The sequence below is a fragment of the Lepisma saccharinum genome, chromosome 29, assembly GCF_977018435.1.
Source record: "Lepisma saccharinum chromosome 29, izLepSacc3.1, whole genome shotgun sequence".
NCBI classification, from domain to species: Eukaryota; Metazoa; Arthropoda; class Insecta; order Zygentoma; family Lepismatidae; genus Lepisma; species Lepisma saccharinum.
The window spans coordinates 17,211,639-17,228,141 of NC_139257.1; the positions used below are offsets into that span (position 1 = coordinate 17,211,639).

Genomic DNA, 16,503 nt, shown 5'->3' on the forward strand with positions numbered 1-16,503 from the left:
CAACACTGCATTTTGCTTTTTTTGTTTTTTTGTTTTTTTTTTGAGCGCTGCGTAACGGTTTGAAATTGCAGACTCGAAGTTCTAACATGTGGCTGCGACCGCAAAGACTCCATCCACTTCCTCTACCTTCAAACTCTTCTTGTTTTTGTGTCAAGTGCTCAAATAGCCGTGTCACTATCTCGTCAAGATCCTCGTTATTGTCATCGTGTAAGGCTTCACACCCTACGTAAAAGCTAAAAGTACTTGACTCGGACGAGACAACTTTCTCATACAGCAGGGTCAAGACGAGATGAATTTTAATTGCAACATTGACGAGGCAATCACGTAATTTATCGACTACCAGAGATTTCACATTGTCGAGGAAGATGCTCGAGTCACATTTTTCGTCGCTTCCAGATTTATAGGTCATGATGCGTGCACTTTTATTCAAAGCACCGCATTCATGCCCATCAGTGCGAGATTTCTTTGCCGGCGGGACTAGGACATCATGATCCGGTCGACGACATTTTTTCAAATGCCTAGCAATATTAGGTTTAGAAATTGATATTCCGCAGTTGCGACATGCCACTTTAACGCAAAGACCGGAGGGACCTGGTTGCGATTCCATTTTTTCTCTCTGTTATTTATATATATATATACAGAGAAATTTTTTGGGGGGGTTGTGGTGATGGTAGTGGAAAGCGCACTGAAACAGAAGGAAAAAAAAAGTTGAAAAATGCTAGATATTTTTTCCTTCCACATATATATTAGACGCGAACAGTATGTATGTATGTATGTATGTGTGTGTGCACTGTTGTAGGGGGTTAAAAATATACGACATGTAAGTGTGTGTCAATTTTTTATGACTCCTTTGAATATGTGTGTGTCAGACGCAAAACAAAAAATATTAATATATCATGAAAATAAAAACTTACCTTTCAACAGAGATAGAGAGAGAGACTTCAAAATAAAAACTTGTAGCTCACTAAAACTTCCACGATGATATATATGTATACTGCTAGATAAACAATTAAGAATACTGAACTGCCACGATTGACGTTCACCTTTCAAGAGAGATAGAGAAACTTCAAAATAAAACTTGTAGCTCACTAAAACTTCCACGATGATATATATGTATACTGCCAGACAAACAATTAAGAATACTGAACTGCCACGATTGACGTTCACTATGATAATGACGTACAAAAAAGAAACTGATACGTTATATAGGAACTCCTCTTCTTTTTTCTCCTTCTCTCCTTCCTACTCCACGCGACTCTCTTTGGTGAAAACACAATGAGCGCTATAGTCAATGTCCTAGCAAATAAAACCCTTGTTGACTATAGCGCTCATGCTATATTTTTTTTCAACAAAAAACTTTTGTGATGCGCACAATATCCTGTGGGGGACAAATAACAATAAACGGGACGTTGATAGTTCCACCCATGTATGTATTGTCGATCATTTCCCCTCGGCCTCTATTCCACGCCCCGTCAGGGTGTGGTGTGTGAAACAAACGATTCCCAGTATAAAACTCAAAAAGCGGAAGATGCTGCTGTGTTTGCTTCCGCCACATCCCCCTCTGATTCTATTGTTATCGGGGATGTGATGGATTCTTCATTCAGAACCGTGGGAAAGCTGAAAAAAATAGAATCTCTTCGGGCGAAAGAGGATGCAAGGTGAATGGGTTCGGGGAGGGGTTGCTGTGGATAGTTTGGTCCGTGATGAAAATGTTACATTGGGCGACGAAACACAATTGCTCCACAGTAGGACAGGAAAAATTCTACCAAGCATCGCTATCCACGCGAACATTAGAAATTGCCTGAATGCCTTGGGGGCTTGGCATAGGATTATCGATTTTCGTTTTTAGAGAATAATTTATGTAAGATTCTAGCATCGAGAATAAACAATATTGATTAAATTTTTGACAACATTCGCAGTACAAATCTAAACTCGTGATGATTTCGCTGCCACCACATGCACCTCTGGCGAGGTTATAGGGGCCAGGCATCCTAAAAAACAACAATTATTATTTGTTTGTTTGTTTGTGTTACAATACATAAGCGCGCGCACGTATGTGTGTGGCACATCGTTCCCTCCCCGAGAGAGAGGTTTACGTAGGTCGCAATATATATAAACATTTGGCCCCGGACTTAGAAAATTACGATAAGGTACACTCATCTTTCAAAAAATAAGAGGGTGAGAGGAGAGATTTACGAAGGTCACGATATATATAAACATTTGGCTCCGGACTTGGAAAATTACGATAAGGTGCACTCATTTTTCAAAAATGAGAAGATGAGAAGATGAGAGGAGAGGTTTACGTAGGTCGCAATATATAAACATTTGGTCCCGGACTTGGAAAATTACGATAAAATACACTCATCTTTCAAAAATAAGAGAATGAGAGAATAAGAGGATGAGAAGATGAGAGCGCGCGCGTGTGTATATGCCACATCCTTCCCCCCCCGAGAGAGAGGTTTACGAAGATCACTATATATAAACATTTGGCCCCGTTGATTCCAGCACTCCAACTTCATCTCTAATGTTGACGACAATATTCTAAAGGTAGAGAGAATGAGAGAATGAGAGAATGAGAGAATAAGAAGATGAGAAGAGAGGTTTACGAAGATCACGATATATAAACATTTGGTCCCAAACTTGGAAAATTACGATAAAGTGCACTCACCCTTCAAAAAATAAGAGAATGAGAGAATGAGAGAATGAGAAAAGAGGTTTACGTAGGTCATGATATATAAACATTTGGTCCCAGACTTGGAAAATTACGATAAGATGCACTCATCTTTCAAAAAATAAGAAAATAAGAAAATAAAAAAATGAGAGAATAAGAGAAAGATGGGAGGATGAGAGGAGGATGAGAGGAAGATGAGAGAATAAAAAGAGAATGAGAAAGATGAGAGGATGAGGGGATGAGAGCTCATCTTTCACTCATCACTGCCTTTTTGCGCCCGTGAAACGTCGTCAGCGTAATAAATGAGGCGCGGAACGGGGAGAGAAAGTGAGTTTTTCAACTTTTTGTGGTCGTTTGGTCAAGAAATCAGAGTTGGCGTCAAAGGCATATTTACTATCTACTTATTGAAATGTTTAATATGCATTCTCTCTGTCCCAGGAGTCCATAGAGCAAACGAGCCATAACAAATCTTCCGTGCAAGTAGTGATTCAAGACGGCTCGACCAATGAAGTCCGTTTGCAGCAGCGCGCACTGCTTTACTCCGCCCATTCTCTACCTTTCTGCACGGCGTTGCTGTAAAGACTCTTGGGACAGGCTATAGAACTTTCCATATGATTTCCATAATCTTGGATATGTAAAATGATGAAACTACATGCAGTCTTTTTTTTAATATTCACGTAATTAACTTCCCAAGTTTGAAATGCTAATTGTACTATTATAACAGGTGCGGCAGTGAAACGGGCGATTTTGAAACCTCCACCAGAGATATAAATTTATTCACAACGATATCAAACAAATACAACATGAATTTACAATGCTTGCAATTTGTGATGAATGTTTCTGAACAACGTGCACATCTTGCACAGACATGTCACGGCACAAAATGTCCATCACTTGAAAATTACATCACTCAGGTGGCCCCCATTTTCCGTCACACACATGCGAAGTCTTTTACAAAAGTTCGACATCACATCTTGCAGTATTGGCACTGGAATTCAATTAACTTCCTCCCGAATGCGATCCTTCAGGTCCTGGATGGTCTGTGGTGGGTCACAACGGAAGATCTCAGATTTCAAATAACCCCAAAGGAAATCACAAGCCGAAAGGTCAGGGGATCTTGGAGGCCAGGAACTGTCCCCGTTCTTGGAGATGAGGTGACCAGGAAAGATGTTCTGTAGCACGTTAATGGAAATCCGCGAGGTATGGCATGTGGCCCCGTCTTGTTGGAAGAAAGTGTTTCCAGTTACAGGAAGATCAGCGAGCTGTGGCACTAGGAAATAGTTCAACATGTGAGCATAACGTTCTGTATTCACAGTCACAGCATTGCCGCGAACGTCTTCAAAAAAATAAGGCTGCGCGGCCACGTAGCTGTCGTTGTTTTTGTAAAACGCCTTGACGGCAAAAGCGCGTTGTTCACCTGTCCACGACGCCATTTCGACTGAACACCGATATCAGTGTCAATGGCAAAGATTTGTTGTCCAGATGGCACCACTCCCGTTTTCTGCTTGCTTACGTAACGTGCTATTTCCAGGGTTGCCAAATCGCCCGTTTCACTGCCGCACCTGTTATATGCACAGTACTGTCCCGGGTTCGATACCCGGTGGAGGCACAAAGTCGATCGGATCCCACTTTAAACTGTGGGTTCCGTCCCGATTAGCCTTACTGTGCATAAAGTGAACTTAAAATACCAACTCAATCAATATACACAGTACTTTTTTTCTGGCGGTTCACAACGGTACGCAGTATCGGCACCTTTTTATAGGTGGGAGCAAAAACTAATAAACTTTTACGAAGGATTTGCCATCATAAGAAGAATTAAGGGAGATGGAAAAAGAGAGATGAAATAAGCAATAGAATGGGAGAAGGGAAAGGAATTAATGAAACCACAGAAAGAGAGAGAGAGAGAAGGAAAGACAGCAGAAACATAAGTGAGAAACAGGTAAAATATGAGAACCAAAGATGCAAAGAAACACACACAGAGAGATAGAAGGAGATAGAGAGAGAGAGAGGGGGGAAGTGAAGGAGCTAGAAAGAAATAGAGAAGCCAAAAAGACAAAGAATGAGAAAGAAAGAAAAAGAAAAGCAGAAAGTACAAAGAGAAATATAGAGGAAAGAGGGGATAAGAGAGAAGAAAGAGTAATAGCAGAAGTTCGATATAGAGAAAGAATAAAGAAGAAACTGACAGAAAATGTGAGAAGGTCAAGAAGAGATGAAGTAAAGACGAAGGAATAGGTACTAAAGTGAGAAAGGGTAGAAAGCTGAGAAGAAGATACAAGGAAAAAAAGAGTCAAAAGAGTTGCAAATAAAAGGGAAGGAAGAAGAGGAAGTAGCCACTTTTTCCATATTTCAAAAGGACACCAACAAGTTGAAGAGTACCAGACCTTTCATCCCAGACAGGAAAAGCACTATACACCCTTTAGGCTCGGGTAACTATTGAACGAAAACCCCAGGAAACTCACAAGCAATTTCTTCTCGGCCGCTTCCTTCGACCTCTTGGGCAGGAACCGTTGGGTGAATGGTGCAAAGAGAGAGGGGTCCATTTCACTGGGGTCGTTGGCGCCTGAGATGAAGCTGACGGCGAGACCAACCACGATCACCGCCAGAGCACCGAGGCCCGTGAACCAGAGATAGGACATCCTGTACAAGGGGAACACTCCGTCCCTGAGGGAAAATTTAGAACATAACACTGTAGATTAGGTTCATTCAAATTTTCTGGACCAGTTATTTGATCAAGGAAAGAATAATATTAAAATTTCAGAGTTCTGCTGCAATTTTCTGAAAACTAGGGCTATGTACACTCCCGGTCAGATAAAGTGCACGTTCTTCAACTGATCAACCCTATAAAGTGTGCCACTTTATGTGAACAGGAGTGTATGCCCAACGACAAACAATCCTTTTCAGTTATTTTGTTTTCCGTAATGTGATGACAATGTCCCAATTGTATTGCCAGTGACTGAACTAACTAGTGAAAATTTCTTGAAAATCAAAATGGAAGGTGACTGTATTATACACTCAGCGTTGTCTCCAAACTTAGCCCAAGGAAATAATGCAGTGAGCTCTTTCTAATTCGAATTCCTAAGGGAAACAAAAAAAGTTCGAACCATCCAAAATTCGAATTAGCAAGAACATGATGTATCATTAAAGATGATTTCAATGGGAATAAACTTTGTTCGAATTAACGAGAGTTTACTGTATATACTTACATAATCTGCTCTGTAAGGACATCGATGACCACACCCGTTGTGTTGACCCCTGCCGGACAACCGTCGACCGAAATAGGCTTCTTTGGAAAGAGGATTTGGCCGGATGCAACCGCTGCCTGCGTTCCTAGGGACGTCCAGGCGACCAGCGTTATGCCCGATATTCCACCTACAAGCGCTCCCTGCAATTTCACACAGACCATTATAAAAACCTCGAATTATCAACTTAGCCAGCTCACTCTAATACCAGCCCCGTCTAGTCCGCTACACTTTTTGACACTGGGTGTAGTGCATGTGTATCCCGGTGGCGTATTTACAAACCCTATATTGCTGCAGAACCTCCATCGATACCTGGCTTCTGATTGGCTGTCGTTCCGGAAGTTAATGCGTTTAACGCTAGAGGGCAGGGTTGAGATTAACAGGGTAGATTTCAGTTATTCATCGCAAACAAGATAAGTAACCCCTTTAAACACAGATTGATATTTGAGGACAATTTTAAAATTGATGTTTTGAAAGACAGAAAAGCAAAACTTTCAGAAAAAATTATCTTCACTTAAAAAACATTATCCGTCATTAATACGCCTCTATTGTATATTTACAATGTCATGTTCATGGTTGATTATACAGAAATGTCATTTTAGAACCATATTTCAAGATATTTATTCAACATTATTATATTTCGATGGCTTCGTATTGATTTTTATCACCAGACAACGATTGAACAGTATTTTCTTACTGTCTCCCCATACAAAAGTATATTTCTTCACACAATTTGGACAATTTGATTACAAACTTTATTACTAAATAATCGCAAGTCTGACATCTTCATCCTTATTCTCAAAACAAACACTCAAGGGATGATGAACACGGAACATAAACACTTTCGGTGGGCACAGCCAATAAGAAAGCATTATAATCGTCTGGTTCTGCAACACTCGATGGTTTGTAAATACGCATCCGGGTGTCAGACTGTTGTAAGGAAATGACGTTCAACCAAGTAGACGGATAGGGGTGCTCACAACAAATGCCTGTCTGCTGCTTTGAACGTTCACTTGATTAGTTAGCACGCACCACGTGACCATACAGCACACGTTACACCGTTCCTGAACGTAAGGTAGGTGAACCAAAGGTTCTACTTCACGAAAATGATATTAGTATTTAACAAAGTTAACAAATGACACTACATCAATGTACCCAGTCCCCCTCTGGTGGACTGTGCAGAAAACGAACTGTCTCGGGCAGGCGCAGCCATTTTATGTAAGTTATTGTATCAAGGATCGAGCAGATAAATTGTCGTTGTTATTTTAAGGTAAGTTAGTAATGCGTGTGTGTAGGTCTTTGAAATTAACGAATGTTAATATTTTATACATGTTTTGAAAGCTCCTTTAATTATCTTTTTGATCACATAGTTACATTGTAAAAATGTTTTTGTGTCAAAGGAACGATACCTATTTTTGTAGAAAAACGTAGGCGAGAAGCGAGTTCCCAAGGTGGCCCATGGCACATTAACATAAGTGTTATTATCAAATATTACCTAATAATGTTAAATTTACACAGCCTTTTATGAATCAATTAATGTTATTATTATGTTGGTTTTATATGTTAAATACTTCAGTGATAATTTTATTTCCGAGAATTTCTTTTATTTATATCGTTATGCGTCGTTATTGTATACATAATGCATGTCACCAATCAAAAGTTTGAGACTAACAATTTCTCTAATAAATTATATAAAAATGAATAATCATGATTAAATATGTTTTCTTGAGCGCAAGCAACATTTTATACGAAACTATAATCAGTGGGCCACTTTTGGTAGGGGAGACCGGGGTCAAATGTAACACGGGTCAATTTTTCTAACAATCGCGATTGTGGGTTTGTTTTAATTGACTTGAATGCCGGCAGATGGCTGAAGTAGCCGGAGAGACAAAGTGAACGAAGCCACGAAGGACCGTTAGAGTCAGTTGCAATCTAGCTGCGCATTATGAATGGTTGTCGTGAACAATTTACAGTGTGACGCTGTAATTTACAATGACAAGGCTAATGTTTATATTCATAAGGAAGTTCATAAACAGAATATGCGACCCTTGTCATCTGATAACTAACTTTGGACAGAAACTGCTTCACAACGTTCCCATAGTGTTCTGGTGTTCCTCCCTATTGAAAAAAGCTCTGTAAAAAGTACCTTCTTCCATAAGCAAGGATGAAGAAACATGTTTATTTAACAAATCCAAGTAACCCTAAGCATTTAAGGTTCCGTTGATGGAAAATTGACACCTCGAAAAGAAGCAAATTGGTACAAGAATTCAGTCATAACTTTTTACTGGTTAAAGATACATCAAAAAAATCTTCACCATTGCATTTCTCGTGAAATTCTAGTCTGATTTGATATATCATATCACCCCCTTCCCATTTAAAATTCTAAAGTTGAATTCAAGATGGCGGATATCAAGATGGCCGCCGACCGTGCGGGGGGCGTCAATGTGGTCCCCCCTTGGCCTGGCAACGATTGGTCATCACCATTTCCATGTTGCACGCTGCAGTGGCCTTGTACCGGTGGTGTTAAGTGACTTTTTGAGCCACCCTGTACACTCACGTTGTGTGCTAAATTGTTTTCCTTTGTAGTTCCCTTTAACAATTTCATTACATATTATGTATTTGTTTGTTTCAGTATGACGCGTAATCGTGAAAGACGAACGGACCGAGGGACACCCCAAGATGTGATGGAAGCTGCTGCTTCTGCTGTTATGGACAATGACCAATCAGTGAGGAGTGCCGCTAAGGATTTCGGACCTTGCCATGTCTCCCTCTACAGGTTTTGTAATAAGAAACGCGGAAACAAGAATCCAAAAACTGGATACAATTTTCATAACTGTGTCTTCCAATCGCATGAAGAGGAAATATTGACAGATTATGTGAAGAGAGCTGCTGATTTTTATTACGGACTCTCCACCAAGGATCTGAGGCGGCTGGCCTATCAGTGCGCCGTTCGCTACAGTTTAAATTTTCCGAAGAACGTGAATGACAATGAGATGGCTGGTGTTGACTGGCTGAGTGCCTTTTTGAAGAGGAATCCGTCCCTGTCCCTTCGCCGACCGGAAGCAACAAGTCTTTCCAGAGCAATTAACTTCAATCGAACGAATAAACAATTTTTTTGATAATCTGTCAAAAGTCCTAGACGAGCATAACTTCGAGCCACACAATGTCTACAACATAGACGAGACGAGAGTCCATACAGAGTCCGACCAAAATCATTGCTCCAAAAGAAACAAAGCAAGTGGGCTCCATAACATCTGCAGAACGAGGGACTTTGGTAACAGTTTGCGCGGCAGTTAGTGCGGTGGGGAACTGTGTGCCACCAATGTTTATATTCCCCCGTAAAAACTTTCGCGAGCATTTTGTTAATGGTGGACCTGTGGGGTGCATTGGGACTGGAAATGCATGTGACAAGTTAGTCTGTTCATAATCTGAGAACCATTTATGAATGTATGAATCTATGTATGTTGTATTTTATGTATGATGGCCCACTATACTCACCAATTCTTTTAATTTATTATGAGTGTTACAATTGACCCATATGCGTGTTACAATTATCCCCACTAGTGGGTCAATTGTAACAGTACACCCTTCCGCACTTATTTGCATATTATGCACATATTATGGATCATAAATATGTTTTGTGTGTGTACTACAATGATTGGCGAAGGGTGAATAGATGGTTTCCAATAAAAATCCGTGATTAATTATTGCAAGTGTTACAAATATGCCACATTATTCAAATTTTGTTACATTTGACCCCGGTCTCCCCTACCCATCGGCCACCTTGGGAACAGATGTAACGGTTTTGTAATTATTAAAAAAGAAAGTTGCAAGCAATTTCACAAAATATTTATATGGTACATGTTGTTAATTAGTTATAGGAGTTATTTCTTAAAATTTCATAAATGTATCTCTCATTTGATATTTGTAAATTGTCCTAGAAGCTTATCTATGGCCACCTCTGGCTCACCTACCTTAGTGCAAACGGTGCATACACCAAATACACTACTTGACACCCAATCAACAAAGTAGAGGAGTTGGTGTTGCACCGTGTAACCAATTAGACGCACGAGCGCAGCTAGAGTAAAAAAATGTCGCGAACTGGACGGGGCTGCTGTAATACCATCTCAAGTCGTGTGTTGCAATAATAACATGATTAACAAGGAAATGAAACAAAATGCACAATAGGCATTTTAATTTTCAAATAAACGGGTGCATGCATGTATAAAATACCAATTGATACACTGTTAACTGGTGCATGGATTTTGTTCACAACCAATAAATGTTTATATATACATATATATATATAAGTAGAGTAAATATGTACTTCTGACGACAACTCTGATTTCTTGACTAAACGACCACAAAAAGTTGAAAAACTCACTTTCCCCCCCCGTTCCGCGCCTCATTTATTACGCTGACGACGTTTCACGGGCGCAAAAAGGCAGTGATGAGTGAAAGATGAGCTCTCATCCCCTCATCCTCTCATCTTTCTCATTCTCTTTTTATTCTCTCATCTTCCTCTCATCCTCCTCTCATCCTCCCATCTTTCTCTTATTCTCTCATTTTTTTATTTTCTTATTTTCTTATTTTTTGAAAGATGAGTGCATCTTATCGTAATTTTCCAAGTCTGGGACCAAATGTTTATATATCACGACCTACGTAAACCTCTTTTCTCATTCTCTCATTCTCTCATTCTCTCATTCTCTTATTTTTTGAAGGATGAGTGCACTTTATCGTAATTTTCCAAGTTTGGGACCAAATGTTTATATATTGTGATCTTCGTAAACCTCTCTTCTCATCCTCTTATTCTCTCATTCTCTCATTCTCTCATTCTCTCTACCTTTAGAATATTGTCGTCAATATTAGAGATGAAGTTGGAGTGCTGGAATCAACGGGGCCAAATGTTTATATATGGTGATCTTCGTAAACTTTTCTCTCGGGGGGGAAAGATGTGGCATATACACATGCGCGCTCTCTCATCTTCTCATTTTCTTATTCTCTCATTCTCTTATTTTTGAAAGATGAGTGTATTTTATCGTAATTTTCCAAGTCCGGGACCAAATGTTTATGTATTGCGAGCTACGTAAACCTCTCTTCTCATCTTCTCATCTTCTCATTTTGAAAAATGAGTGCACCTTATCGTAATTTTCCAAGTCCGGAGCCAAATGTTTATATATATCGTGACCTTCGTAAACCTCTCCTCTCATTCTTTTATTTTTGAAAGATGAGTGTATTTTATCGTAATTTTCCAAGTCCGGGACCAAATGTTTATGTATTGCGACCTACGTAAACCTCTCTCTCGGGGAGGGAACGATGTGCCACACACATACGTGCGCGCGTGCGTATGCCTCTTATTATTTTCCGTATTGTAACACAAACAAGCAAACAAATAATAATTGTTGTTTTTTAGAATGCCTGGCCCCTATATAACCTCGCCGGGGGGGTGCATGGTGGCGACGAAATCATCACGAGTTTAGATTTGTACTGTGAATGTTGTCAAAAATTTAATCAATATTGTTTATTCTCGATGCTAGAATCTTACATAAATTATTCTCTAAAAACAAAAATCGATAATCCTATGCCAAGCCCCCCAAGGCATTCAGGCAATTTCTAATGTTCGCGTGGATAGCGACGCTCGGTAGAATTTTTCCTGTCCCACTGTGGAGCAATTGTGTTTCGTCGCCCAATGTAACATTTTCATCACGGACCAAACTATCCACAGCAACCCCTCCCCGAACCCATTCACCTTGCATCCTCTTTCGCCCGAAGAGATTCTATTTTTTTTCAGCTTTCCCACGGTTCTGAATGAAGAATCCATCACATCCCCGATAACAATAGAATCAGAGGGGAATATGACGGAAGCAAACACAGCAGCAACTTCCGCTTTTTGAGTTTTATACTGGGAATCGTTTGTTTCACACACCACACCCTGACGGGGCGTGGAATAGAGGCCGGGGGGGAAATAATCGACAATACATACATGGGTAGAACTATCAACGTCCCGTTTATTGTTATTTGTCCCCACAGGATATTGTGCGCATCATAAAATCTTTTGTTGAAAAAAAATATAGCATGAATAAATGAATCAGCCAACAAGGGTTTTATTTGCTAGAATATTGACTATAGCGCTCATTGTGTTTTCACCAAAGAGAGTTGCGTGGAGTAGGAAGGAGAGAAGGGGGGAAAAAAAGGAGTTCCTATATAACGTACCAGTTTCTTCTTTTGTACATTATTATCATAGTGAACGTCAATCGTGGCAGTTCAGTATTTTTTAATTTGTTTGTCTGGCAGTATACATATATCATATATCATCGTGGAAGTTTTAGTGAGCTACAAGTTTTATTTTGAAGTCTCTCTATCTCTCTTGAAAGGTGAACGTCAATCGTGGCAGTTCAGTATTTTTAATTGTTTATCTGGCAGTATACATATTTATCATCGTGGAAGTTTTAGTGAGCTACAAGTTTTTATTTTGAAGTTTCTCTCTATCTCTCTTGAAAGGTAAGTTTTTATTTTTTCATGATATATTAATATTTTTGTTTTGCGTCTGACACACACATATTCAGAGGAGCCATAAAAAATTGACACACACTTACATGTCCCATATTTTTAACCTCCTACAACAGTGCACACACACATACATACATACTGTTCGCGTCTAATATATATGTGGAAGGAAAAAATATCTAGCATTTTTTCAATTTTTTTTCCTTCTGTTTCAGTGCGCTTTCCACTACCATCACCACAACCTCCCCAAAAAATTTCTCTGTATATATATATAAATAACAGAGAGAAAAATGGAATCGCAACCAGGTCCCTCCGGTCTTTGCGGGAAAGTGGCATGTCGCAACTGTGGAAAGTTGATTTCTAAACCTAATATTGCTAGGCATTTGAAAAAATGTCGTCGACCGGATCATGATGTTGTAGCCCCGCCGGCAAAAAAATCTCGCATTGATGTGCATGAAGACGGTGCTTTGAATAAAAATGCACGCATCATGACGTATAAATCTGGAAGCGACGAAAAATGTGACTCGAGCATCTTCCTCGACAATGTGAAATCTCTGGTAGTCGATAAATTACGTGATTGCCTCGTCAATGTTGCAATTAAAATTCATCTCGTCTTGACCCTGCTGTATGAGAAAGTTGTCTCGTCCGAGTCAAGCACTTTTAGCTTTTACGTAGGGTGTGAAAGCTTACACGATGACAATAACGAGAATCTTGACGAGATAGTGACACGGCTATTTGAGCACCTGACACAAAAACAAGAAGAGTTTGAAGGTAGAGGAAGTGGGTGGAGTCTTTGCGGTCACAACCACATGTTAGAACTTCGAGTCTGCAATTACAAACCATTACGCAGCACTCAAAAAAAAACAAAAAAACAAAAAAAACAAAATGCAGTGTTGAACATACAAAGTAATGATCAGAAGAGTTTCCTATGGTCTGTCATCGCCGCATTACACCCAGCTAATAATGTTCACCCCGAACGCCTGTCCAATTACAGAGGATACGAGGGAAGATACGAGAATATGATGAGAGGAATTTCCTATCCTGTGCCCCTGAATAAGATCAATCAATTTTTAAAAAACTATAGAGAGGAAAAAGGAGAATATATCGATATTTCTGTGTTTGGGGTTGACGATTCCGGCAATATTCGTGTGTTAAGACCTGCTAGAAGCCAGAATAATGTAATTCGACTCTTGCTTGTAGATGGCCGTTACAGTTTGATACGGAATTTCTCAGGATTAGTAGGAAGACAGATCACCAAGCATCACGATAAGATCGAAATTTGCGATCGATGCTTGAGAATTTTTCGCGAGGGAAAGAAGATGAAAGAACAGCACAAGTGTTTTGGCTCCGTGAATGCAGAACCCGAAGATGTCATGCCGGAACCCGGAACCAAGATGAAATTTCAGAAACACCAGGCTCTTCTCCACCATCCCGTCGTCCTTTATGCCGACTTTGAAAGCTTCCAAGTTCCCATGACGTCTTGCGACCCTGATCCCTCTACCTCAAGCACGACCCAAATTTTTCACCACGAGCCTTGCAGTTTCTCCATCTACGGAGAAAAATTGAATGATGTCATCTTGTATTGCGGACCCGATGCGGCAAAACATTTTGTTGAGAAGATAGCGGAATGCGCGAGAGAACTTGCACCCAGCCTGAAAGGCTCTTACGTTTCTCCACCTGCTCTCACGACGGAACAACAACAGAGACATGACGCGGCGACAAGATGCGAGGAGTGTAACCAGACTTTCACCGCCGAAAATTACAAGGTCGTCCACCATAACCACCAGAATGGATTATTTCTAAGCACCATCTGTAATTCGTGCAATCTTAAAATTAAGGAGTCGCATTTTGTTGCCGTGTTTCTGCACTACACGGAGAAGTACGACACACATCTCTTCGTCAAAGAGCTCCACAACATAACTTCTCGAATCAGCATCATTCCGAGAACGAGCGAGAAGTATATTACAGTGAGAGTGTGGATCCCTCTCCAAGAAGGAGGAAGTGTGGAAGTGCGAATCCTGGACTCTTACAATTTTCTGTCCTCCAGCCTCGCAAGCCTTGCATCTCAACTTGACGACGAAGATCTTGTGGCCACCAAGCAAATGTGTTTTTCGGGGAGAGATGAGAATTTGAATCTGTTGCGTCGCAAGGGCGTCTACCCCTACGAGTACGTCAACGATTTCGACAAATTTGACGAGACGGAACTTCCACCCCGGAAGGCATTTTATTCTTCTCTCACGGAGGACGTCTGTTCCGAAGAGGACTACGAACACGCTCGTAGTGTATGGACGGCATTCAATTGCCAAACTTTTCGTGATTATCACGATCTTTATCTGAAATTGGACGTGACACTTCTGATGGATATTTTCGAATCGTTTCGTAAGAGATGCATCACGATATACAAGTTGGATCCTGCGTATTTCTTCACCACGCCGGGATTGACTTGGGAATCGATGATGAAATACACCAAGGTGGAACTGGGACTCATCGCAGAGAAGGAACAGTATGCTTTCATGGAGAGTGCGATACGCGGTGGCATCGTCCAATGTCCCCGACGCCATGCTCAGGCAAACAATTCTCATACGCCTGGTTACGATGCATCGAAGCCCAACACCTATATTGTCTACTGGGATGTCAACAACCTGTACGGCCACTCCATGTCCCAGTGTCTTCCCATCAGCGACTACGCGTGGATGACCGAAGAGGAACTCTCCTGCGAGGATTTTCTCAACTGGAGCGAAGATAACGAATGGGGCTGTTTCTTGGAAGTGGATCTCGATTATCCCGAAACACTTTACGAGAAACATCATGGATTGGCCCTGGCCCCCTCCAAAAAGAAGCCACCTGGAGGATCGGAGCCAAAACTCATACTAAGCATGGAGAACAAGCGGAATTACGTTCTGCACTACCGACTCCTCCAATTTTACATAAGTCACGGCTTGCAGTTGAAGAAAGTTCATAGAGGATTGAAGTTCCGACAGAGCAAGTGGCTCGAACCGTACATAGCCGAGAACACGCGACGCAGAGCGCAATCGACATCGCCTGCAGACAAGGATCTGTACAAACTGTTCAATAACGCCATCTACGGCAAGACGATGGAGAACGTGCGTAATTACATCGACGCAATGTTGGTCACGGATGAAAAGAAATTTGAAAAGATCGTCGCATCCCCCTACTTCAAAAACTTCACTATTTTCGACGAGAATCTAGTATTCGTCGAGAGGAGCAAGAAGCAGGTGATGCTCAACAAGCCGATTGCCATAGGTGCTACTGTCCTTGAACTATCAAAATTGCACATGTACCAATCGTACTACGATCAGTTTCAACCTTTTTATAGAGATAACATCCAAATATGTTACATTGACACGGATAGCTTCATTTTTCTAATCCAAACACCAAGCCTCGAACATGATCTGACTAAGATGAAGCATCTGTTTGATTTTAGCAACTTACCATCAGGCCATCACTTACATTCGGCAGAAAACAAAATGACGATTGGAAAATACAAAGATGAAGTTGGCGGGGAGTACATCAGCGAATTTGCGGGGCTTCGTGCCAAAATGTACTGTGTAAAGATTACAGAAGAAAAAGAGATCAAGAAGGCGAAGGGGGTGGGAAAAATAAGTACCAGCAAATTTAGCATGCAAGACTACAAAGAATGCCTTTTTCATGGTAAAAGGCAACTCAGCACCGATCATCGCATTGCAAGTAAATTGCATGATTTGTACACGATGCGCGTAACCAAAGTAGCATTGGATGCAAGGGACAACAAGTTACGTGTTCTCAATTGTCAAATCCACACGCGAGAGTGGGGGCACTACAATGGAAGCGATAAATGTGACGTGTGTTAACCGTAACCCCATAGCATGAAGTCCGCTGTGTTTTTTCCTCTTCAAAAGCAGGCGGAGGAAAAGAATGAAAGTGGAAGCCCTCGGGCGATGAAAATAAGAGTTGAATTTAATGAGTCTCGTTTTGGAGCGGGCTTAACAGCATAATAACAGGTTGCAACTTTTCATCGCCCGAGGGCTCCCACTTTCATTCTTTTCCTCCCTATGCTATTCTTCTTCAAAAAACACAGCGGACTTC

General features: G+C 40.8%; 1 protein-coding gene across 2 annotated transcripts in view; it reads right to left on the reverse strand.

Moving 5' to 3' along the window:
• The window catches only part of LOC145981230 (sodium-coupled monocarboxylate transporter 1-like), a 99,248-nt gene that overhangs the window by 15,089 nt on the left and 67,656 nt on the right, over window positions 1-16,503 (reverse strand). For both annotated transcript variants that reach the window (XM_083114376.1, XM_083114375.1), the window contains 2 exons: window positions 5,875-6,053; window positions 5,131-5,332 (listed from right to left, as the gene is read on the reverse strand). In XM_083114376.1, coding sequence (XP_082970502.1) covers window positions 5,131-5,332; window positions 5,875-6,053 — 381 coding nt within the window. The remainder of the gene's footprint in view (window positions 1-5,130; window positions 5,333-5,874; window positions 6,054-16,503) is intronic.